Source organism: Oryzias latipes, chromosome 17 (assembly GCF_053564925.1).
Source record: "Oryzias latipes strain Hd-rR chromosome 17, Olatipes_Hd-rR_3.1".
Classification (NCBI taxonomy): Eukaryota; Metazoa; Chordata; class Actinopteri; order Beloniformes; family Adrianichthyidae; genus Oryzias; species Oryzias latipes.
In genome coordinates, this window is record NC_136253.1 from 10,034,208 (window position 1) to 10,058,599 (window position 24,392).

Here is a 24,392-nt window from a genome sequence, read left to right on the forward strand (position 1 = left end):
TGGCGTGGCTTGTGTCGTGGCGTGTCTCAGAGTCATAGCGTGGCTTGGAGTCGTGGCGTGGCTGGTGGCTTAGAATCTCTGAGGATTTTCAGCTGGCCTGTATGGAGGTAGGAGCCAGGTTGGCACACATCAAATCTGTCCTGTAGACAAGGTGCAAAACTGAAATTAGCGAGATGGCAAGGATTGCATAAACTAAATAGTGTGACTTTGTGACCAGGTGAGGCACCATAGAGGGGCAATGAACTGGCAATGAATGCTGGTGGAGGTTCCTCTGAAGTTACAGGCTGGATGATGAGGTGAGTGCCAACAGCTGGGTCCAATCTGAGAAGCAGAGCAGAGAGGGGAGGGGGGAGGACTCCCAGAGGCACCATGACACCATGACTGTTATTTGGCATACGCAAAGAACAGCATAGAAGTAGAGAGATATAATTATGAAATATTTTTTGCAGTTTACCAAAAATAAAGAGATTCATATTTATTATACTTAAATCCCTTTCTACAAATTCTGACTGTCCTTTCTCACTGAGGATCTAACTCGTGACCAAGAGAGTTCGTCACTTTGGACAGCGCAACACAAGCTGCTATTTGATTGGTTGTCTCTGTGTTACAGCTATTTAACACAGAGGCACATCTGCATTCTTACTGCAAGGTGAAAGAGCTAACCATTACACCACTGTGCAGCATTTTTGATGACAGACAACTAGTAACAACAAAGATCTACTGAAATTTACCTTGGGTTAAAGGTATCAAAAACCTGCATCAAAACAACAATCCAACATCTATATTTCTGTTTAAGTGTTTAACTTGTAATATACTGAACAAAATTAAGGCAAAACGATCTGTTGTCAGAGAGGATTAGTATTAAAATAAGCTTAAAGTACATTTTCTTATCTTTCCGCTCCACAAAAGTGTTTAGTTGCTGTTCAGAGGCAAGGTTCCAAAAGTAAAGAAATGCATTTACATGTATGGATTAGGGAAAAAAAGGGGATTATACACCAATGTTGTCATTTTTATATTTGATCTGGCTCTGTAGAGCCCACAGTAAAGTAATGTACATATGTTTACATGTATCTAAAAGCTAAAAATGAAATAAGAAAAGCAAAAAAAAAAACTCATAAACTCATTGTTATACTTTTTGTCTAAAGAACAAGCACTTGTTTGATTTATGCTTGGCTCACGGAAAGATATTTTTTCTTGTATGGACCTTTAAACTAATCAATACCGCAAACAAATCTAAAATCAGGGTCATGGTTTATGAGTTAACTCTGAAAACTTCACATTTTCGCAAGCTCGTGAGGAAGCTCAGCAGTGGGCTAGAAGGAAAGCCAGATTTGAATGTGGATTTAAAAAAAGGAGAAGTGTAAATTTTTGGGTTCAATTCAGAGAAGAACTGCAGGAGGATGGAGGCTGTAAAGGTTCTGCTGCCTGTGGTTCTCCTGCTGGTTTCTGTGGAGCATTCAGGTCAGTCCAGATCTAGATACTGATTTTTGGCCTAAATACTCTGTGATCAATGTAAACACCTCTCAACATGTTTTTTAAAACCAGTTATTATATGTACTATTTCTTTTACTTTTTAATTGCTCATTTTTTCCCTTGTTTACCCAAATCTAAGACTAAAGTATTTAATCTTTAATGACCTACTAAAAAAATTCAGAAAAAACTGAGTTCTCTATTTTCAAAACGAAGTTTGTACAAACAAATTTAGGTTTATATGGATTTGCGGGTAAGAACTTGTTGCTTTAAATTTAAAAATGAGGAATTCCTAGTTAAAATTATGTTCCTGTGGCTGCAATCATTAACAATAGTAAATTGGAGTTTAAAATCCGCAATGGAGATTAGGCTGAAAACAACAGATTCATGATAGACCTATTAAAAAGTCAAAAATAGATGCTAAACTTTTCCTGTCAGAACTGTTAACCTCAGCAAAATCACAAGAGCAGAAAAAGAAGTGAAAGTTTTCTGTTGGGGTTGACCAAAAGGTATTGGAACTTTCAGTAAAAATGAAAACTAACTTCTTTCTGTGTTGAAATTGTGACATTTCTCTTAATGCCCTTTGATGTAAATACATCCATAGTAAAGGGCCTATATTATGCTTTTCTTGAGCCTTTCAGAGTAAACTATGCTATTCCTCTATTATACCTTTGGAAAACTAAAGATTTATTTGTTTTCCTACATGGAAGTAAGACAACTCAACTCTGAGGCGCCACCTTTTGCTCCATGTGGGTGTCGCCCATTTCATGACGTCAACCTGGAGCCAGCCTCTGCAGCGTGTCTGCGTTTGACCCACAAAAACAAACAACATCCAAACTTTTTCAAAGATGGATTTATATATTGTGCATAGAAAATGAAAGTGTTTTTGCCGATCACAGCTAGCACAGTGGAGAATGTGGATGTGTGTGTTAACCTGAGGTGGTGGCAGTGCGGACTCTTCCTGGAAGGGTGTATGCAGTGGTGGACAAAATTGTTGGTACCCCTCAGTTAAAGAAAGAAAGTCTACAATGCTCACTGAAAGGACTTGAAACGTTCAAAAGTAACAATAGATTAAAATTTATTGAAATGAGTTGTTGATTAACAGAATTATTTAAAAAGAAAAAAACTAATGAAATAGGGCTGGACGAAAATGATGGTACCTCCATAAAAGACTGAGAGGGGGTCATGATGAACTCAGGTATGTCCTTTAATTGACATCACAGTTGTTTTCAAACCCATAATCAGTCAGTCTGCCTATTTAAAGGGAGACAAATAGTCACGCTGCTGTTTGGTGAAAAGGTGTGTACCACACTGAACATGGACAACAGAAAGTGAAATAGAGAGTTGTCCCAGGACACTAGACACAAAATTATAGACAAACATCGTAAAGGTAAAGGCTATAAAACCATCTCTAAGCAGCTTGAAGTTCCTGTGACGACAGTGGCACATATTATTCAGAAGTTTAAGACCCACGGGACAGTCGCCAACCTCCCTGGATGTGGCCGGAAGAGGAAAATTGATGACAAATTGAGGAGACGGAGTTGGACCTGTATCCAAAGAGCCCAGAACAACCTCCAGAGACATTAAAGGCGATCTCCTAGATCAAGGTACATCAGTGTCAGATTGCACCATTCGTCATTGTTTGAGCCAGAGTGGACTTCATGGGAGACGACCAAGGAGGACACCACTGTTGAAAGGAAATCATAAAAAAGCCAGACTGGAATTTGCAAAAATGCATTTTGACAAGCCACAGAGCTTCTGGGAAAATGTACTTTGGACAGATGAGACCAAACTGGAGCTTTTTGGTAAGGCACATCAGCTCTATGTTGGTAGACTCAAAAATGAAGCATACAACCAAAAGAACACTGTCCCTACTGTGAAACATGGAGGAGGCTCAGTTCTGTTTTGGGGCTACTTTGCTGCATCTGGCACAGGCTGTCTTGAAGTTGTGCAAGGTCAAATGAAATCTCAAGATTATCAAGGCATTCTGGATAGAAATGTGCTGCCTAGAGTCAGAAAGCTTGGTCTCAATCGCAGGTCATGGGTCATGGGCCAAAATACCTGTGGACAGGTGCAGAAGGCTCATTGACAAATATAGAAACCGTTTTATTGGGGTGATTGCCTCAAAAGGTTGTGCAACAAAATATTAAGTTATGGATACCATGATTTTTGTCCATTCCTATTTCATTAGTTTGTTTTTTTTAAATAATTCTGTTAATCAACAACTCAAAAGTAATGGCTGATTTTGATTACCGGTATTTAATTTTCGATAAATGTTAATTTATTGTTACTTTTGAACATTTCAAGTAGGGCTGCACGATATGAGGAAAACTCCCGATATGCGATATTGGTGATTAATATTGCGATAACGATATAATTTGCGGTATATAAACAAATATCAAACCAACCAAAATCATCATTTCCATTTCAATGCAACAGTTTAAAAATTATACTCCAAATGACCCTTGTCGACGTAGGAGGCAAACATCAAACATAAAAGGGCTCATTTGATTGATCAACAACGTAAACGGGTCCTTCCGATTGGTTAAATGCATAAAGGGATTTATTTCATTTATTCAATATTTCAAGCTGCCATGAGTTTGTTTTAGCACATTTAACCCTTGTGCTATCTTAGATGACCCCCCCCCCCTTCCATTGACGTGTTCTCCCTACCATGACAAAGGTGGATAAAGGTGGAAAGATTTCATGTAATCCATGGACACCAGTGAAGATCACAAATCATTGAAGAAAAAATGTTCAGAGCACTGTCTAGTGGGTCTAGATGACCCAACTCCCAATGGTAAAGTGCCTAGGATAGCACAAGGGTCAAGGTAACCATTTATTGCGATTTTCGCCGTCTTTTGCGGTATGGATATTGCACAGCTTGATGTCGCGATAACGATAAATTTGTGGTATATTGTGCAGGCCTAATTTCAAGTCATTTCAGTGAGCATTGTGGACTTTCTTTCTTTAACTGAGGGGTAGCAACAATTTTGTCCACCACTGTACTTGTATTGCCCTTTACTCAAATTTACTCGCAGGCCCAAAGCGCTTAACATGCACAGTCCCATTTACACGTTCACACGGCTCTGCTGCCTAACCCTGCCGCCAACCTATAATCACCAGAGGCAAGGTGGGGTTCAGTGTCTTGTCCAAGGACTTTTTTGACACATGGGAATTAGGTGGGAATTGAACATGCAATTTTCCGATCAGAGGTCGACCGCCCTACCTCTACACCATGGCTGTTTAAGTGGAATGGGAGGGGCTGGTGCACAGAGTACAGGTTTTTTGAGGAATGCTCAGAAATGTGAAAATTAATCATAATACCACTTAAGGGTTGTTTTTTTGTGAAAAATTAACATTACAATACACTTAAAAGTTTAAAAAGTTGATTTTGCATGATATAGGTCTTTTAAGGCCTCTCCCTTCCTTGGGGTCTATGTTGGAAAACAGCTGTGTTCCTTTAGCTATTTTAAGGACTAACAATGATATGTTAATAATCAATTTTTCTTTTCCGTGTTTGCACTTTCTTATCTGTTTGTTTGTCTGCTGCTGTGTGCTGCTGTGTGCAGAGTGTGTGCGGTGTTTCGCTGCTTTCAACACCACTACAGGTGAGTGTAGTGACGAGCTCGGTGAGGTGGATATGGACGACTGCTGTCACAACCCGCAATACGGCTACCTGACAGAAGAGGGAGAGTGCCAGTTCTGTGGGTCAGTATACACACACAGGCACACACTTAAACTGAGACTGTATTGTACAGTCGTGGCCAAAGATTTGAAGACTTACATAAATATTGGAAATTGGAAAAGTTGTTGCTTAAGTTTTTCTAAAAGCAATATGGATATACTCCAGAATGTTATCTGGAGTGATCAGATGAATTCCATAGTCCTTCTTTGTCATGAAAATTTACTAACCAGTAATCCCATAAAAACCTTCCACTGCATTTCATTGCTGTCATGAAAGGACCTGCTGAGATCATTTCAGTAATCGTCTTGTTGACACAGGTGAGAGTGTTGACGAACACAATGCTGGAGATCATTGTGTCAGGCTGATTGTGTTAGAATCGCTGACTTGACATGTTAAAAGGAGGCCGATGCTTGAAATCACAGTTCTTCCATTATTAACCATAGTGACCTACAAAGAATCATCTTCACGTTGCATAAAGAAGTCTTCACAGGCAAGGATAGTGTGGCTACTAAGATTGCACCTAAATAAACAGTTTTATAGGATCATCAAGAACTTCAAGGAAAAGGTTCAATTCTTGTTAAGAAGGCTTCAGGGCGTCTAAGAAAGTCCAGCAAGCGCCAGCATCGTCTCCTAAAGAGGATTCAGCTGTGGGATTGGAGTGCCACAAATGCAGAGCTTGCTCAGGAATGGCAGCAGGCAGGTGTGAGCGTGTCTGTGGCACAGTGAGCTAAAGACTTTTGGAAGATGGCCTGGTGTCAAGAAGGGCAGCAAAGAAGCCACTTCCCTCCAAAATAAATATCAGGGACAGATTAATCATCTGCAAAAAGTATGGCGAATGGACTGCTCAGGACAGGTAAAAAGTCATATTCAATTGTTTGGGGCATCTGGAAAAAGACTTGTTCGGAGAAGAAAAGATGAGCACTACCATCAGTCTTGTAAAGCATCCTGAGACCAGTCATGTGTGGGGTCGGTTCTCATTCAAGGGAGTGGGCTCACTCACAATTTTGCCCAAAAACAGAGCCATGAATAAAGAATGGTACCAAAACACCCTCCAACAGCAACCTCTTCCAACAATCCAACATTAAGTTGGTGACGAACAATGCATTTTCAAGCACTATGGAGCACTATAAGGCAAAAGTAATAACTGAGTGGCTCGGGGACCAAAACGTTGAAATTTTTGGTTCATGGTCTAAAAAGTGATTATGAGAGAAGGGGTTGCTATCAGTCAGGGTTTGGCCCAGAAGTTGATTAAAAGAATGCCAAGTCGAATTGCAGAGGTCCTGAAAAAGAAGGGCCAACACTGCAAATACTGACTCTGCATAAATTTCATGTAATTGTCTATAAAAGCCTTTGAAACTTATGAAGTGCTTGTATTTATATTTCATCATAAACACAACTGAAACAAAGCTCTAAAAGCAGTTTAGCAGCATACTTTGTGAAAACTAATATTTTTGTCATTCTCAAAACTTTTGGCCATGACTGTCTATGAGAACTGGATCGAACGAGTGTAGATAGAATATTACTTACTTCCGGTTTCATTAAAATGAAGGCAATTCAGTTGCCATTTTTTGCATTACAGATGCCATGTTGGAACCAGAAACTGTCAGTAAGCAATGATTGGTCAGAGTCGGTCTGAACATTTTCTGTATCAACAACTCTCGCCAATTATGAGTGAGCTTGTTAGAAGTCCACATCCCTACCACTTGGGGGCTTGGGAGACTCTCAAACAAATGCTTTGAGCATTTGATGAAAGACCACATACTTTTATTGAGGAATCTCATTGGTTAGTGCATAACTTGAATTATTTCCATTACAGACAAAAAATAATGGAAAAAATTGGGTTAGAAAGAACATTTTAAAACAATGGTTAGTCTGACAATTAGAATGACTGTAGAATTGCTTTTTATGTCTCAATAGAAGTAATTGGGATTTTGGCTAATTGGAACATGAGGGGGGAGGGATCACTCAGTCCAGTTCTCACAAACAGTCAGTGGTTGTGATACGATCCTTTAAAATTTGGATGTAAAGATAGACATTGCATGGGACAAAACACTGCATCATACATTTTTGGTAAAATCCCTTTCACTGGGTCACACTGTATGTAGAGGAATTACTTCCTGCAGTATGAAGAATACTGCAGCACAAGACTCTGTTAATAGAATAGAATAGAATAGAATAGAATAGAATAGAATAGAATAGAATCTTTAATAATCCCTATGGAAATTTAAAAGTGGCCATCTGCTGACACTCATAAAACACACACACACACATTAAAAACAATAACAATAGTAAAAATATCAACTGATTAAAAACATTAATAGATTAAAAAAAATAGATTAATCATTGAAAAATCTGTTGATCAGCCTCAGTGGGCTGAATTTAAAGACAGGAATGCTGGATTATTTGATTTGAAAGAGAGAAGCCAGTTAGGTAAAGCAGTAATAATGATTGCTTACATTGAGAGTTCAAAAAGCAGGGGGACGAGTCTTTCATTCATATTCTTAATCCATTTTGTCCTTTTTGGGGTCACGGGGCTGCCGAAGCCTATCCCGCCCACTCGTGGGCGAAGGCAAGGGACATCCTGTACAGGTTGCCAGTCTGTCGCAGGGCCACAAATCACACACTCACATTCACACCTAGGGACAATTTAGAGCAACCAAATAACCCATGAAGCATGTTTTGGGATGTCGGGAGAAAGTTGGAGTCCGTGGAAAAAAAACCACGCATGGACCAGGAGACCATGCAAACTCCCGGGGGACAAGTGTCTAAGAAAAGCATCATCATCAGGGTTGATCATTTTTAAGATCGTGAACAATATCAAGAACAATTGTGTGCGTGTGTGTGTGTGTGCGTGTGTTTGTGTGAATTCATTTAGACTAAATGTGTGGTCTCCCTGGTCATCCTGGACATTGTGCAACAACCTGTGTGGGGAGGGAGTGAGGCAGAGGCGCCGAACATGCTTCGGCCTTAAAGAATCAGGCTGCACAAACATGAACGATGTTCTGCACATAGAACCTTGCAATGGCACCTGCTGTGATGGTAAGCTCACTGCGTTACAACGAAGGAGCTTACAGGTGGCACCGTTTCATATGGTGATGTTTACCTCTGTATAGTGAAGGCGTGGGACTCATGGCTCCCCTGGTCACCCTGCTCTGTCACCTGTGGAGGAGTGGGAGTCAGGAAGAGACAGAGGACTTGTGGAAGTCCTCCTGAGTGCGTTGAGGTGTGCAGCGGCCCGTCCCAGGAAACAGAATCATGTGCATCTAATAATGCCTGTCCAGGTAACCTGTCAAAAGTCTGTGCTTTCCGTACAAAATGACGTATGGTTTGTTTAGAAATGTTTATAACCTGGATATATCTGAACTGCTAGCACAGGAATGAAGGTACTGTGTTTCCCCCGCTTACTTGCGTTTCAATGTTCGCGGTTTCCCGTCTTCGTAGATTTTTTTTTTCAGTCACGTGACTCTTCCGGTTCACCACAGATACTCAGACAACTCGAGACGCTTGTATGAGACTTTTGCGTCTGAACGGGTATATTTGAACGGGAATTTCTGAGGAGGGGAGCGGAGATGAAGAGTATGCCGGCCCATCTGCTTCCTCGCCGGATGCTAAAGAATATTTCACAGCAAGCAATAAACTGGTTCCGCCAGATTCTGAATTGCTGCCAACCAAAGTTTTCCCCTGAATGGAGAAATAGCATCAGCTGACTCAGAATTGGCCAGAAAATATCCTGATAATCTGAGAAGGATATTTGCAGAGAATAATTATCATCCATATGAATGAATGATGGGAGAAGATGCTCTTTGGAACTGAACTGATGAAGGAGGAAGAACGGGCTCCTGTTTTCAACACAGAGTGAGAGAGTGACACTCCTGATTTATGTGTGTATAAAATATGCTACAGTGCAGTCAATTGCTGTGAACAAAGGGAAAAATTAGCAATATCCCAATGTTCTTTATAAAATCTTGTACAAAGCATCAAAAATGTTTCAGAAGTGTTTTTGATGAGTAAGGATCTGTGATTGATATTCTTTGGGGGATGAGTATGGGGGGAATACTGTAGTCCCCAAAGAGAGTAAATTTTATTCTCATCTAGTAGAGGAGATTCTGCAATGGTGTATGTGAGAGAAAAAGATAAACCTGCCCCTTCTGAAGATACTATCAGTTCCTAAAATTCCCTAAAGTTCACAAGTTTTAGCTGTTGACAATATTTGGGGCTTCAAAACTTTATTCAAATGTTTCATCAGATTCTGTTCATTTGTTTTATACGGTTCTTTTAAGTTCACTTGTTTTTATCCACTTATAAGTCCATGGGGGATGGTCCAGTTGGTCTGCTTGGGGTCAGTGCTCAGGTACTTGCATTGATGATCAACGGTCTGATGCCGTCATACCGTCAAGAGTTCGTCAGCGTACCTGCTCCAACCCGGCTCCCTCCAAAGACACTATACCAAAGGGTGATGACTGCCCTGGAGATGCCCATCAGAGTCAGTATTGCAGCGAGCTTCCCAATTGTCCAGGTGAGATGGTATTGGATGAAATGTTCATATTTAAAGGGCCTATGTAATGCAAAATCAACGTTTTGAGCTTTTAAGTGTATTATTTGATCAATTTCTGATTATTCCTCTAAAAACCTGCACTGTGAGTACCAGCACCTCCCAATCCAAGGGAATATACTATCATACACAGTATATGGATATAGTTGACTCTGACAGGCTCAAGAAAAGCATGTAGGCCCTTTAAAGGTAACTGAGAGTTGATCGTCTTATGTTGTCTGGTGTCTGCAGTGAATGGAAACTGGGGGGAATGGGCCCAGCCCGGGCCGTGCTCTGTGACCTGTGGGGAGGGTCTGCAACTCTCTGTGAGGAAATGTGACAACCCCTCACCAAAATATGGTGGTGAATATTGTAAAGGCACAAGCAGCCGGACCAGCGTCTGTCAGAGTCCATGTCCTGGTAACCAGCTTGCACAAATACAGACACGCGTGCAAATTAAAAACACAGGTGATCCAGGTCTCTGTCTCTGACAGTCCATGGGATCTGGTCCGGGTGGTCCAACTGGGGGGACTGTTCATCATCCTGTCACTTCGAAAGCAAACCCGCGACTAAGACACGTCAACGCTCCTGTTCCAACCCGAGCCCTTCCTCAAACCCGCCGGGCCAGAATTGCCCAGATCAAAACAGTCAAACAGAAAGATGCAATGATCTGCCCTTCTGTCCAGGTAGGTTAGTCTACATTTTTTTACATGTCCGATGTATAAATCATGTTGTTTTGGGGTAATCTTACTGTAAAGACAAAACACAGGTCTTCAATCAAAAGTGCAGTGATTAGTGTCCACAGGGTTGAATCAACAAGTTGATCAAAATATAGTTCAGATCCATTATCCATGTGTGGAATCTTTTTGCACATCTGTTAAAGCACTTTTTTCCTCTTTAACTTCTTAAAACCCTAGCTAATATGTGAGCTAAACCTCTGCACCAGGGATCTCAATCTCAATTTACCTTTGGGCCACTGAAGGCAGGGTCTAGCTGAGGCTGGGCTGGAACTTCATCACGCACACACACACACACGCACACACACACGCAACTGGTGAGTGTCTGAGAGCCAATCCCAGTTTGAATCAGACTTGTGAACATGTACTATACTATTAACTGTACTCTGTTATTAACTGTTTTCTGTACAAAATGTATTTATAAAACTTTCAACCAAATAAAATTAAATACCTAAATGAAAAAAATCAATAAGTAAATAAATCAGCATTATGACTACAAAACAATGCATTGAGGGAAACGATGTCCTGACAGTTCTTGTAGTTAAAGTAATCAATAAAAATAAAAATCTTTTGATACAAAATGGGCTACATACATTACAAAACATTAATATAATTATAAAAGATATAATAACACAGATCATACTAAGGGGGAGAGGCACATTAAAACTCAACTGAATGTTAAGGATAACTCCAACTTCCTGTTCTCGTTCAGTCTCGCTGCAGCTCAGCGTTTGCCGTCATCTCACCGCCTTTCCCCGCCTGCAGCCACCTGGTCTCGCCAACGATCCAGGCGAGGCCCTGGTTCATCTCAAACACGCCTAGTGTTGCATTTTCCACACGTATTTGAAGTGTGTCTAAGGGAGCCGGTTTAGCTCGTGCTGGTTTGCAGCGCCTTCCGTCCGTGAAACCAGGGTTCGACTCCGGGCTGCTCCCTGTTCCCTTCTCTACCCCTGTGCCGGTTCCAAGCCCGGTTTGAGAAGGTTGCGTCAGGAAGGGCATCCGGCGTAAAACATTGCCAAATTTACCATGCGACTTGTTCGCTGTGGCGACCCCAGATGGGAGAAGCCGAAAGAGGAAGTCAAAGTATTTGAAGTGTGTCTAAGACTAAATGTTGTTGTTGCTCGCACCTCTTTAATGCTACAGCCCCGTTAGCTGTCACACATCTTTTTATGTGTGTTACAATTTTTCTTCGCAGCTGACCCCTCCCCTCCTTAGAAAGTGATGTGCGAATAGACCATTTCCAAAAAGGAAAGTAAGGAACTCCTGCTTGTCCGGGGAGGGGGCTGTCAGGTTCCCTGCCCTAAATGTTTCCCTGCTTCAAGCTATGTCACGTCAATGTCACGCCCCCAAGAGTAATTTACCCCACTGTGATTGGTTGGTTCATCAGCTCCGCACACAACACTGAAAAAGTGTCATTCATAAAAAAACTGGCGGAACCCACTAAGATTAAACTTTCATATTAAGGCGGGGGTTGTAAATATCATCTTCGGGGCCGCAAATAGCCCGCGGGCCGCGAGTTTGAGACCTCTGCTCTACACACATAGTCACAGGGCCCCAGTTAAGCAGAATTAATGACTGTGCTTATATAGTCCAAAGTCTTATGTCCACGGATGCTAGGTCTTAAAAGGTTAAATAAAGTGACAGACAAAAATGCTGAATGAAAAGCTAAGCTGATAAAACGCAACAGAACAACCTAATATGTACAGCTTGCTCCAAATTATTTTGTAGCAAACTTATTATGTTACAAAGCAGCTAGCACATGTTTGAAGCTGTTGGTGTCTCTGGAGTCCCACAAACATCAAGGTGTAGGACCCTTCAGTTGCTTGTAGTTGTACGTAAACCCTCTGTTCAGCTAAACAACATTCACAAGCACAAATGGCTGCAGTGGGCCCAGACATACATCATCAAACAGTCTTGTTCCCTGATGAGTGCCGTGAAACCCTGGATGGTCCAAACAGATGGAGTAAGTGGGTGGTTGGTGGATGGCCACAAAGCTGTGACATCAGCAAGGAGGTGGGGGAGTCATGCTTGGGCCGCAATTAAGGGGAGAGAGCTGGTCGGCCCCTTTAGGTTCCCTGAAGGTGAGAAAGTAACCTCTGAAAAGTATGTGGAGTTTTTGTCTGACCACTTTCTTCTTTATTACAAAAGGAAAAACTGTGCTTTCCGTAACAAAATCATCTTCATGCATGACAATGCACCGTCTCAAGCTGCAAGGAATGCCTCTGCATCATTGGCTGCTCTGGGGAGAAAAGAAGATATACTGATGGTGTGGCCCCACATCTTCCCCTAACCTCAACCCTATTGAGAACTTTTGAAGCCTCCTAAAGCAAAATATCTATGAGCATGCACATGCCCGATATGAACTCAGTATTAGACTACCAACCCCCTTTTTGACACTGAATAATTCAGTTCAGTTATAAACAAATTATTGATGGCAGAAAATCCTGGGACGGTTCACCATAGCCACGGCTCAGGCGGTTGAGCAGGCCGGCCAATGATCAAAGGGTCGGCGGCCTGCTCCATGCTCCCTCCAGTCAACTATCGTTGTGTCCTTGGGCAGGACACTTTATCTTCCCTGCCTCCAGTGCAGCTCCATTGGTGTGTGAATTCCTATGAATGTCCCAGCGATGGTCAGAGGGGCCGTAGGCGCATACTGGAAGCCCCGCCCCTGCCAGCCTGCCACAGGGCAGCTGAGGCTACATCAGTAGCGCACCATGAAAAAGGAGTGAATGAATAATGGACAGACATTGTTAGCGCTTTGAGCATCTGGAAAAGCATAGAATCCATCATTATTATTATTAATATTATAAACAAACCTGACATGTTACAGACTGACAATACAAATTTAGCTTTGTGTTGTGATTACATTAGGACTTTCTAACAGATCGGTTTGTGGTAACTGAAACAAACGTGCCGACTTCACTTTTTTAACCATGCACTAAACTGTTCTCTCTTGATCATTTGATGTGTTTTTTAACTGTACTTCAATACTTTGATTTTAAAATAAAATAAAATCCTGCATCTCTGAGGCATCTGTGTTTCTGTCTTTGATTCAGTGGATGGCAGTTGGGGCTCTTGGTCATCTTTCTCTCCCTGTCCTGTCACCTGTGGAGTGGGACTTCAGGAGTCAATAAGGCGATGCGACAACCCCGCTCCTAAATATGGTGGTCGCGCTTGTTCTGGAGAGAGACGTATTACCAAAACTTGTTTTACTAAAGTCCACTGCCCAGGTTCACATTTTCTAATCTTTTACGTTGTTCACAATGTGATAAACACTTTATCTGCTTAGTGGTTTACAAAATCTTACTAATAGATTGAAATTACTGACAGAGATTAAAATCCAACATAAACCAATTTCTGTGTTTTTACAGTGCATGGAGAATGGACAGAATGGTCTGAGTGGAGCAAGTGTAAATATCCATTTGGTGACAAAGATATTAACTGCAAGAGAATAGGTGGCAAACAGACTCGCAATCGTGAATGTGTTCGAGCTCATAACGGCTCGTACTGCAGTGGAACCAAACTCTTGGAATCACAAGTCTGCTATGATGTCGACAAATGTCGCAACTGTAAGTAACTCGGATCTAAACTCCTTCAGACACAAAATGGTTAGGACCAAATCGTTTTTTTTTGTTTAAGTTAAAGTCCCATCAGTTGTCTCACACTTGAGTGTGTGTGAATTATTTTCTCTGCATTTGACCAATTCCTTGGGTGTTTGTGAGCTGTTTGCTCGAGGCTTACCGGAAGATGTCATTTTGTTAATGCAAGAACAGAAGTGTAGTCTTTCTCTTTTGCATTAACACTGATTAATTCACACAAACGCATTTTTATTCTAGCTCAACGTGAACTTTTAAAATCGTGTTTATTGTTTGTTATTTTATTTTTTTAATTCATTCATTCAGTCTAAAGCATAGCAACAAATAAGGTTCTAGTTTAAGCTTTATAGCCTAAAAAAGTTAATCAAATCTCCCCTTTGAAATGCCAGAAGATGAAACCTGTTCTACATTGTTACAGCGTTTGCTCTTTTCCAGTAAAAGGAACCTGGGATGGCTGGGAGCCTTGGCGCTACTGTGTCCCTCAATGTGGAGAAAACTCCAAACGGCTCCGATTTAGGAAATGCAAACCAGATTACAGCAGCTACAGGTCTGTTATCAGCCCAAACCAGCAGCAGAAAAACTAAATAACTGCTGTCTTTTTAATCCTGCAGAAAACAAAATATGTGCAACCTAAACAATGGAAACTGTTTTGATGCACTCCTGCTTTATGCAAAACTTTTAAAACAAAGAAAGAATATTAGTTTGCTAAACTTTTGTTTTGTTGAATTTAAAATAATTTTCTTACAAACAACTTCTCTTCATGAAATGTAGAAGTTCAGGAATGTGTGTTTCCTTTTCCAGTCCTACTATTGGTCGTCAGGGGGATGAGGCACACTTCTCTGGAACACCGAAACCGGACTGTGGTCCGACGCCTGATGGAGGGCCGAAATATGAGCAACAGAAGTGCCACAACCTTCCTCCCTGCCCTGAACCCTAACAGCTTCAACAGTGCCTTCATCACCAGCTTTCTTTTCTTTTAATAATAGGCATTAGTCATGACCCAAATGTTTTCGTTTTTGCTTCTTTTTTAGCTTTGCGTCATTAGATCAACAGGTCAGAATGAAATGATTTTTTTTCTACATTTATTAATGAGAATGGTTGTAATGTAACTGCCTTGCTAGATGGGAGGTGACGTGTGCAATTAGGTGTGTTTTGTCCAAGCCATAATGGATGAATAAAGTTCCTGATGTTTAAGCTTACCCCTTGTTCTATCCTAGGCACTTTAACATTGGGAGTTGGGTCATCTAGACCCACTAGACAGTGCGCTGAACCTTTTTTCTTCAATGATTTGTGATCTTCACTGGTCTCCATGGATTACATGAAATCTTTCCACCTTTATCCACCTTTGTCATGGTAGGGATATTACGTCAATGTAAGGGTGGGATCATCTAAGATAGCACAAAGGTTACATTGATGTGTTCTCCCTACCATGACAAGGGCTAAGCTATCTATCTATCTATCTGAATATATACAGGTACACCTTCAGATACCTCTCAATTAGCGGGGAGAATATGGCGTTCCTTGGGAAAATGGATGCCTGACGGTGAATTTGCAAGCATGCAAGATCTCTCCAGCCCAGAGCCCAACCGCCAAATAAATTCCTGTGTCTCTCTGAAATCTGTCAATCACTCTCCTTATTGAAATACCAGTTAGCAACAAGATAGAAAAAGTTAGAACAGTTACAAGGAGAGATGTATGCCAGTGAATGAAAAGCCAATTTAAGGATATTTACTGTGCATGTTGGAGATTTCTTTTTGATTACTAGTATACATTTAAAGTATTTGCATTTAATGATAATTACAACATTTAAATTTAGAAATATTTAATTTGCGTTTTAGAAATTTAGAATCAACATTTACATTTAGTTTTGAAATTTTAAATTATTTGGCAAACATTGAACAAGTTATAGGAAATTCTCTTCACAACTGTGAAACCAGAATTTGACATTTGTATTTCAAACATTTTGGGAACTACACAAAAAAGTAAATACCTTTTTCTCAGATTGTCCAACTCTACAAACAGCCCCCCCAACATGAATGTTGAACTTACTGGAAATGTTGTTTTTTTTTTCTCTTTTGACCCTTGACCCTATGTGAGGTTTAGACCTCCAGAACCTGTGCTGAATGTTTGCAGATTAAAACATTAGACCAGTGTGTTTGTTTAGCTCCACCATGATCGACTTATTTGTCTGACAGGAAATGTTCATTTAGGATTTCTCACTCGGCACAAACCTTTCAGGACTTTACATCTGAAAAAAGAAATTGTGGGAGACATGAAATATTTGTAAGAGATTTCTATTTTTTTTGTTAATTTTAAAGAAAATGTATAGAACTATATTACACCAGGAATGTACTAAATATGCAGAGGTTTCCCTTTATGGTCAAGCAGAAAAATGGAACATTTCTGGAATCAACAAATTTATAATGTTGTGACACTCATGTAAGAGGCAAAGTAAACTTCAAAAAAGTAAGGCTGATGTTATTCACTCGTATTTACCCATGACCAAGCACATTCATGTTGGGCACACGTAGCTGCAGTGCCTGCTCGTATTTTAACCCTTACCTAAACCCAACCCTAATTACGTGCGAATAGTCACTTAAAAAAAAGATAGTGTTCCAGCAATTGTTTACAAAAGGCCCCTCTAGTTTCAAGCGCCCCCTTGTGGATATAAGTTATGTTGCTCTGCACAACACAGTCGCAGTCAATTTTCATATTGCATAGCAAAAAGTAGCTATGGAATATTTTAGGTCACCATTTTTTCTTTTACTCTATTAAAAAAATACTTTCATGGCTTATAAATTCAGGCTTCAGGGGGGTGTAGGGGTTAGCATTCTCACCTCACAGTAAGAAGGCCCTGGTTTAAATCCCAGCTGGGTCCTTTCTGTGTGGAGTTTGCATGTTCTCCTCGTGCATGAGTGAGTTTTTTCTCAGGCCGCCTGGCTTCTTCCCACAGTCCAAAAATATGCTTTATATGTTTATCAGTTACTCTAAAAGGTTCTGGGTGTGTGTATGGAAATGATCGTGTTCCCTGCAACAGACAGGCAACCTGTCCAGGGTGCACCCCGCCTCCGCCCAGAAGTAGCTGAGACAGACTGTCTGTTTTTTTCTGGTTTCCATATATTTTTTCAGTCAAACTAACAAGAAAATTATACAGAAATATGTAATATTTTAACCTATTATTACATGTCTGTACTTTGTGATCTTGGATACATGAAGACAGTTTGCTGAACTTTTTTTTTTTTAATTAGCTTTATGTTTTTTGTTTGAGAACTGAGAAATCAATCAATTACAACAAACAAGAACAAATCATTCATGTTTTTGAAGGAGAGGAATAAAAACAGCTGAAAATTCACCAGGGCATCAAAAAGCAGTGAATAGATACAATAAAACTACCATTTTTCTTGCTATTCTGTGCTCTATACGTAAACAACAAAGCTTTTCTTCTTTTAAAGAGACCTAAGATAAAATCTTCCTCATTGGTTAAAAAATGCTATTTATTTTCTGTAGATTTTTACATTGAATACTCAGGATCATAGACAGATTTTTTTTCAAATACATATGTGCAAACAGTCGCAGTTTTAAAAAAGAAAAGGCAATAACACTCTGCGGTGGCCTTGGTTTGACATAAAAACATATCTATTTACGAGAGAAACTAACAAATTTGTCCCAGAAAAACAACAAATTTGCGTAACTTTAGCGACAATTGTGTATAAATTGTACTTGGTTTGGAGATTGTGTTATTACAGCAGTGTAAAGCCAGCGTGGAGACGTGTTACCAAAACCCATAAACGTAAAATAATTAAATACTTCTATCTTTGGTGTGACTCCTTTTCTACTTCAGAAACTATATTTTTAAAGCCATTTAAAAAAAAAGGAAGAAATCAGATAAAATGATCAACAATTATTTGGCCTGTAAGACACCTCAGTATACTCTGGTTTGCATCAATTTACATTATTTACAGTCATGTGGAAACTGCTGGGAAGGTAGCTTCCTCTATTAACTACAACTAGAATTCCACAGCAGTACATTGTGTAAAACATTCAAACGCTCCCTTTAACTCCCCCACCCTTGAAGGGGAGATTTGCCTGATGTGGTTACATGAAATTTAGAAGAGAGTTCCTTTTATGAGTGATGAGGAAAGCTAAGTGGAAGTGTGGAGATACGACGCTGACGAGGATGCAAGTGCTCAGGGTGAGGAAAACTCCTCATGGATGTCGCGCCTTTTCTCGGCCGTCTTCGCTCAGCTCAAACCTGCAGGACGACAAAGTTAGGGTCAAGGTTTGATATTTACTTTAAAAAAAACCACAACAATAATTACAAGCTTTAAAAAAAAAGCAATGTATCTTACAAATAGATTATATTTAAAGCAGTGATTTAAAAATTGTCATTGTGTTGTCATCTAAAGCGTTTTCAAATATCTATTTTCTGAATATGATTTAGACTTTCAGGCACCTTTTCTGCTCTGTTTTCAGTTTTTAAACCTGGATACCATCAGCAGCTTTTTACAGAACAACACCTGTTGACAGGACAGAGTTATAAGTCCTATTTTATTTCAATGAAGATGTAGACGAATAGATATAAGTAAAAGTCTTTTTAAGGCCAGGTGGAAAGGGATTTTAAAGAAACAAAACAAACTTGTAGCATTTTTCCTATACGGCTGCATAGCTCCAATATTGGTCGCCATTTTTGTAGCACTGGTCATGTTAGGTTGGAGGTGTGAGTGGCTGTAAGCTAGCAGGAGAGTGTGTAAAGAAAGGGATGATGGGAAATGAGGGACGGCTTGCTCTGCAACAACAGTCCCGCCCACAACTCAGGGGTGAATTTCTGATGAACTACTGCCACACTGCAGAAACTGACCTATAAAAACACAGGTTTTTCGGGCATGTGACGTGTGAACACAAACACGCTAAACACGCATGCTTGAACACGCATTCAGCATATGGTGTTCACACTGGATGAGCAAGGAGGGGCTTCTTCTTCTTCTTCTTCCGTTTATTAGTGCCTGTCTGTCACCTGCAGGTTGAAGAAGCTTGGTGCAAGGTTGTCAAAGCGGTGTAAATCCAGTGAATCTTGCTTCAGGCTTTTTCTTTTGTGGCTTTATTTCTATATATGAAAGATTAAGTGTCAAAAATCCAGCTGGGAAACAATGATTAATTTCTCCTTCATGAACCCTTTTCAAACAGTCGGCCATCCATATGTCCCTACATAATGTGAGTCCCTTACTGATCAAAGTTAAAACTGGTTTAACTTTCAACACACATTCAATGTCTTTTTGTAAGTAGAGCCCAAAACTGGTCGTAAAAAACCTGCGAAATTCTGCGTGAATGCGAGAGTTTGGAACCCTCGAAGCCTGAAATGTGCATTTACACAGACTTTTCGTTGGAAGTGGTTGCTTAGATCAACCTAAGCTTAGATGCTTAGGTTGGGGCGGCCGTGGTGCAGTGGAAGGGCGGTTGACCTCTGATCGGAAGGTTGAAGGTTCGAGTCCCGCCTTGCCAGCCCATGTGTCAAAGTGTCCTTGGGCAGACACTGAACCCCACTTTGCCTCTGGTGGGAGGTTGCTCCAGTGTTCAGCAGTGTGTGTGTGTGTGTGAATGGATGAATGGGACTGTGAAGCGCTTTGGGCCTTCAAGGAAGGTAGAAAAGCTCTATATAAGTATACGCCATTTAGGGAAATTCCTGCTGCTGCAACAATTAAAAATATGTTTGAAGTTAAAATAAAAATGTTCCAAATTCCATTTTAATTCCATTGTAAGCTGATTATTTTTGACAGTTTTATTTGTAGTCAGTGAATCTCAAACACAGTTGAGGAGTTCTGCCCAGTTCTAATATCTTGACCTTAAATACCAAGACTTTGTTTTTTGTTTTTTTGACATACTTACATTTCCAATTAAGCATTTTTTGAGTGAATTCCAAGCCCTCAACACCTTAGTCAGTGTATTTCAGTATGTTTGACTTTTATTCTTCTTCATGAGCCCTACATTTTGACAAATCTGTGTTAAGGGTTTAGTACTGACTGGTGAATGGATCAATGTTTTTTTTGTGAGGAATTGACATCATAATCCCTTTAAAAGCTCAAAAAAGTTGAGTTTGCATGATATAGGCTCCTTTATAAAAAGTCACCAAGAGTGTTCTTGACTATGAACATGGTTTTTAGTTAGTTGCCTGTAAAGTTTGCTTTATTTTCCTTTTTGACCACTAGTATACATTTAACGTTTTGATTTAGAATTTACATTTAATGATTATTTTAAAGTTTGGATTTAGAAAAAATATTTAATTTACATTTTAGAGGTTTAGAATCGGCATTTACATTTAGTTTAGAAATTTTGATTTATTTGAACATTTAGATAATCTCATGGAGCCATTGGTTGACAAACATTGAACAAGTCATAGGAAATTCTCTTTACAACTGTGAAACCAGAATTTGACATTTGTACTTTAAACACTTTCGGAACTACATAAAATGTGAGGTTTAGACCTCCAGGACCTGTGTTGAATGTTTGCAGATTAAAGCTTTAGACCAGTGTGTTTGTTTAGCTCAACCATGATCGACTTGTCTTACGGGAAATGTTTATTTATGATTTCCCACTCGGATTTCCAAGTATGTTTGACTTTTATTCTTCTTCATGAGCTGTAAATTTGGACAAATCTGTGTTTGGGGTTTAGTACCCACCATAGCGTCAAACCTTTATGTATTTCTTCAAAATTCAAATCCACCTGAACCTGATGAGAAAAAAAAGAAAACAATCATTCTTTCAAGAGTCCAAACAGTAGAATATCTGAGAGGAAGGAGACTGAATTACAAAAAGCTCAAAGCACCTAACAAAACTGATTGTGTTCCATTAGTAGAGGAGTTATAAAGAGTTCAGACAGCTAAAAAAAACTATAAATATATATATATATACACACATATATATATATATGTATACCTTTCCAAGTAGGCCTCTGTGTTTGGAGAGGATACCGCCACCGTTCTTGACTGCAACATCCAGAATTCTCCTGTGTAGCTCCACCAAGGAAACGTCAAACTCAAACCTGAGTGGGAAGAAACCGCCCAGCTTCTGAAAAACTCGCCATTTGATATGAAAAATAATCAGAAACATTTGGAAGGAAGAGGTGGACTCACGGCTTATCGTATACGGGGGACAGGCTTTTCTTTATGGTATGGGTTTTCCTTCTGCCAGAGCGCCGCTTGTCAGGGAGCAGGTAGAGGCGGACGTACGGATCGGAGCCATGATCGGTGAATGAGATCAGGTCTCTGCGAGAGCAGGTTCAAGTGTCAGAGGTGAAAACTCTGGTTTTTAGAAAAGGCTTGGTATTGATTTCATAGGATCTTTAGCAGCTTCACACCTGCAGGAGTGAACGATCACAACCAGTTTGTTCCTCTGCATGGAGTATCGGATCGTTAGCCTGATCTCCCCCAGAGGAGGGTGTGATAGGCCAGAACCGCTGCACACACACAAACACACACAGAGGCAGTCATTTCAACAGCAAAGATTGGAACATTCAGTCAAAGAAACACTACAAAAGATCTTTACAGCATTTTCCATTGGGTGAAAACTAAGAGCCTGTGTCCTTTTGGACCGTGACTGATTGTAAATGATTGTGAACGACAAACCAAAGAGTCTCCACATTTAAGAACAAGCTATGACATAGTCCGCTATTAGCTCAGTTTGGGATTACAGTCAGAAAGTATGAGAACTGTACAACGCCTGAACCACAAGTACATACATACCCTTTCCAAAAAATTACTTAAATTGGGGGTTCCAGCTAGTAAAACCCACAAAAACATGATTTAAAGAAAAACGACACTACTGTGGAGAAATCTGCTCAAATTCTGGAGGGGATGAATGTTTTCAACTGAATTTCACCAACTAATCTTTACTAAACTCAAACCAGCTGCACAGGTTCCCCAAATGTCTTTAAATTGGTTCAGTTTGATTCAATTGTCTCAGCTTGGTTCAATTTGGGGGAGATTTTAGACCTGACAGCTATCCAGAGGATCATCATTCTGGGTAATCCCCAAAAGTTCATGGCTAAGAAGGCTGGCTGTTCACAGAGCGCTGAATACAAGCAGATGAACGGAAAGTCTAATGGAAGGCAAAATGTGGCAGGAGAAGATGCACTGCCAAAAAAAAACAAAAAAACAAGATTGACGAACATGCAGACATCCAGAAAAACTGAAATGAGGTGGAGTAACAGCATTAAAACCACATTTAGGTGCATTCAGGAGATGGGCTACAACTGTCAGGTTTCCCAGGTCAAGCCACTTCTGAGCCTGGACCAACGAAGGAAACGTCTCATCTAGGCCAAGGAGAAGAAGAACTGGACTGTTGGCCAGTGGTCCCTGGTCCTGGTTTCCGATGAAAGTAAAGTCTGCCTTTCATTTGGAAATCAAGGTCTAAGGGTTTGGAGGAAGAGTGGTGAGGAGCAGAACCCAAGCTGCTTGAGGTCATGTGTGAAATCTTTGCAATCAGTCATGATTTGGGGGTTCAATGTCCAGCGCTGGTGTCAGTTAACTCCGCTTTCGTCAATATAAAATCACTGAAACAGTTCTAGAGGACTTCATGATTTCTTCTGCTGAGGATCTGGATGGAGATACAAATTTAATCTTGTAGCAGGCCCTGGGTCCTGATACTTCAATAAAATACTTCAATACTATTGAAGTACCATATAACGAAATACTTTATTTTGATTTATTTGATGGGATCACAATCTCTATCTTTTCACTGATAAGTGTTGATTTATTCACAGTATTCTCTCTCTCTAAGTGTCTTTTTCCACTTTTTCGGAAATCCTCTTTTTGTGGGTTTAATGAGCTGGAACCCGAATTTATGCAAAAATAAACAAATATTTAAAATCAATTAAATAGTTGGCACTGAATCTATATTCTATGAAAGTTAATTTTTTTTTGAATGGAATCAGAGAAATGAATACACTTTTCCGCTAAATGTAACATTTTGGAAAGGGATAGCAGTGATGAGTTCGGGAGGAAGCCCTTTTCTTTCCCTTCTTTTTTTAATGGAGCCACATTTCTAAGCTCATCAAAAACTTGTCAAACAGCATAAATACTAATATTACAATGTGTTTGCATAAGAATGATAAGCAAACACATGGCGGTGTGAACCTGAGGATAAGGAAAATTAAAAGAAACTTTGTTCCAAATCATTTTTTCATTTCATGCCTTATTGTTACAAACTGTTGTTTGCGGAATTTCTACTTCAACATTTGAGTGTAAAGATGATTGTCAGTGAAATCCTGCAACCACTGAGACATTTTTACTGCCTAGCAAGCTAAAGTTAACCGAACCTTCTTGACCTAAAACACAAGACCATTCAGAGCCTCTGAAAAATGTTTTCTGTGTTCTTTAAAAGGAGTTTTTTTTCCTTTAAAACAAATTTTAAATGGCCTCCCAAGCAAAAAAAAAACAAACTATTGGCTAGTTGCATGACTTGTCCCTCACAATCACACTTTCATTTCTGCATTATTTGAAGACAGAGAAAAAAAAGTAAACGGACGAGAAATAAAGCTGCGTGAATCTGATGGAGACAGTTCTGTTCCAGCTATTTTCCTCAAAAAGAAAATAAAACTGTCAATATTCAATAATGCAGACATATTCCAGGTGAAATGACTCTTCAGATGAAGAAAGACCCTTTTTGTACCCCACTCCCCCACAAAAAAAAGCTGTTTAGACAGATACTTATAAAGCTGTTGGAGTCTCTGCTGTAGCTCTTGAGTGGCGTAGGGGTTGGAGATGTCCGACGCGATGCTGGGTGTTGACTCTTTGCCATCAGCCAGGTACAGCTGGGAGCCAGAGAGGGCCAGGTTGGAGGTGCTCCGCCCATTCTCCGCTAAGCCTCCACGTCCCCCTTTTCTCATGAGGTTTGATCCGGTGTCCTTGTAGTCTGTGGGCCTCGTGGGCTCCCTTTGCTGGTCCTGGGTTGACACGGAGGCGGAGCGGGGGATGCTGGGGTCGTTTGGGGTTGGCATGGCAGACTCTGAGGACACAGAGGGGCTAGGCATCGGGCTAGAAGAGCTTGACTTGTGGACCTGGACTGCGGATGGGTTAGACCTTGTGCCAGGAGATGTGTCCTTCTCTAGACTCAACACCTAAAACAAAAGGTGATTAATAAAAATAAAAAAAAAAAGCCATTTTTTTGTCCATTTTCAATTTTTTACCCGGAGAGCCATCTTCATTTTTACAGTGGAGCCTGGCCCCTGGTTCTTCATGGGAAAATGCTCATTCAGCATCATGTTCTTGGCCTCCACCAGGCGGCTCAGAGGAACCGATATGGTTCCCATTGAACACTCATGCTTGGCATCCTTCACCTTTGAGATGTAAGTTTTGAAACATGAGCCGAACCTGTAA

General features: G+C 40.3%; 2 protein-coding genes across 5 annotated transcripts in view; one reads left to right on the forward strand and one right to left on the reverse strand.

The window, feature by feature from the left end:
* Window positions 1–1,256: 1,256 nt before the first annotated feature.
* Window positions 1,257–15,221, forward strand: LOC101154979 (properdin). Its single transcript, XM_011486182.3, has 11 exons — window positions 1,257–1,461; window positions 5,043–5,181; window positions 8,034–8,197; window positions 8,272–8,439; window positions 9,465–9,674; window positions 9,942–10,109; window positions 10,184–10,375; window positions 13,483–13,656; window positions 13,798–13,995; window positions 14,458–14,569; window positions 14,824–15,221. Exons 1-11 carry the CDS (start codon window positions 1,401–1,403, stop codon window positions 14,957–14,959), a joined length of 1,722 nt encoding a protein of 573 aa, XP_011484484.1. The 5' UTR covers window positions 1,257–1,400; the 3' UTR covers window positions 14,960–15,221.
* Window positions 15,222–17,498: 2,277 nt separating this feature from the next.
* Window positions 17,499–24,392, reverse strand: part of esyt2a (extended synaptotagmin-like protein 2a) — a 53,732-nt gene continuing 46,838 nt past the window's right edge. For all 4 annotated transcript variants that reach the window (XM_078934370.1, XM_078934369.1, XM_023965409.2 and 1 more), the window contains 7 exons: window positions 24,203–24,352; window positions 23,724–24,133; window positions 21,374–21,472; window positions 21,150–21,281; window positions 20,953–21,058; window positions 20,697–20,746; window positions 17,499–18,274 (listed from right to left, as the gene is read on the reverse strand). In XM_078934370.1, coding sequence (XP_078790496.1) covers window positions 18,229–18,274; window positions 20,697–20,746; window positions 20,953–21,058; window positions 21,150–21,281; window positions 21,374–21,472; window positions 23,724–24,133; window positions 24,203–24,352 — 993 coding nt within the window. In that variant the 3' untranslated portion in view covers window positions 17,499–18,228. The remainder of the gene's footprint in view (window positions 18,275–20,696; window positions 20,747–20,952; window positions 21,059–21,149; window positions 21,282–21,373; window positions 21,473–23,723; window positions 24,134–24,202; window positions 24,353–24,392) is intronic.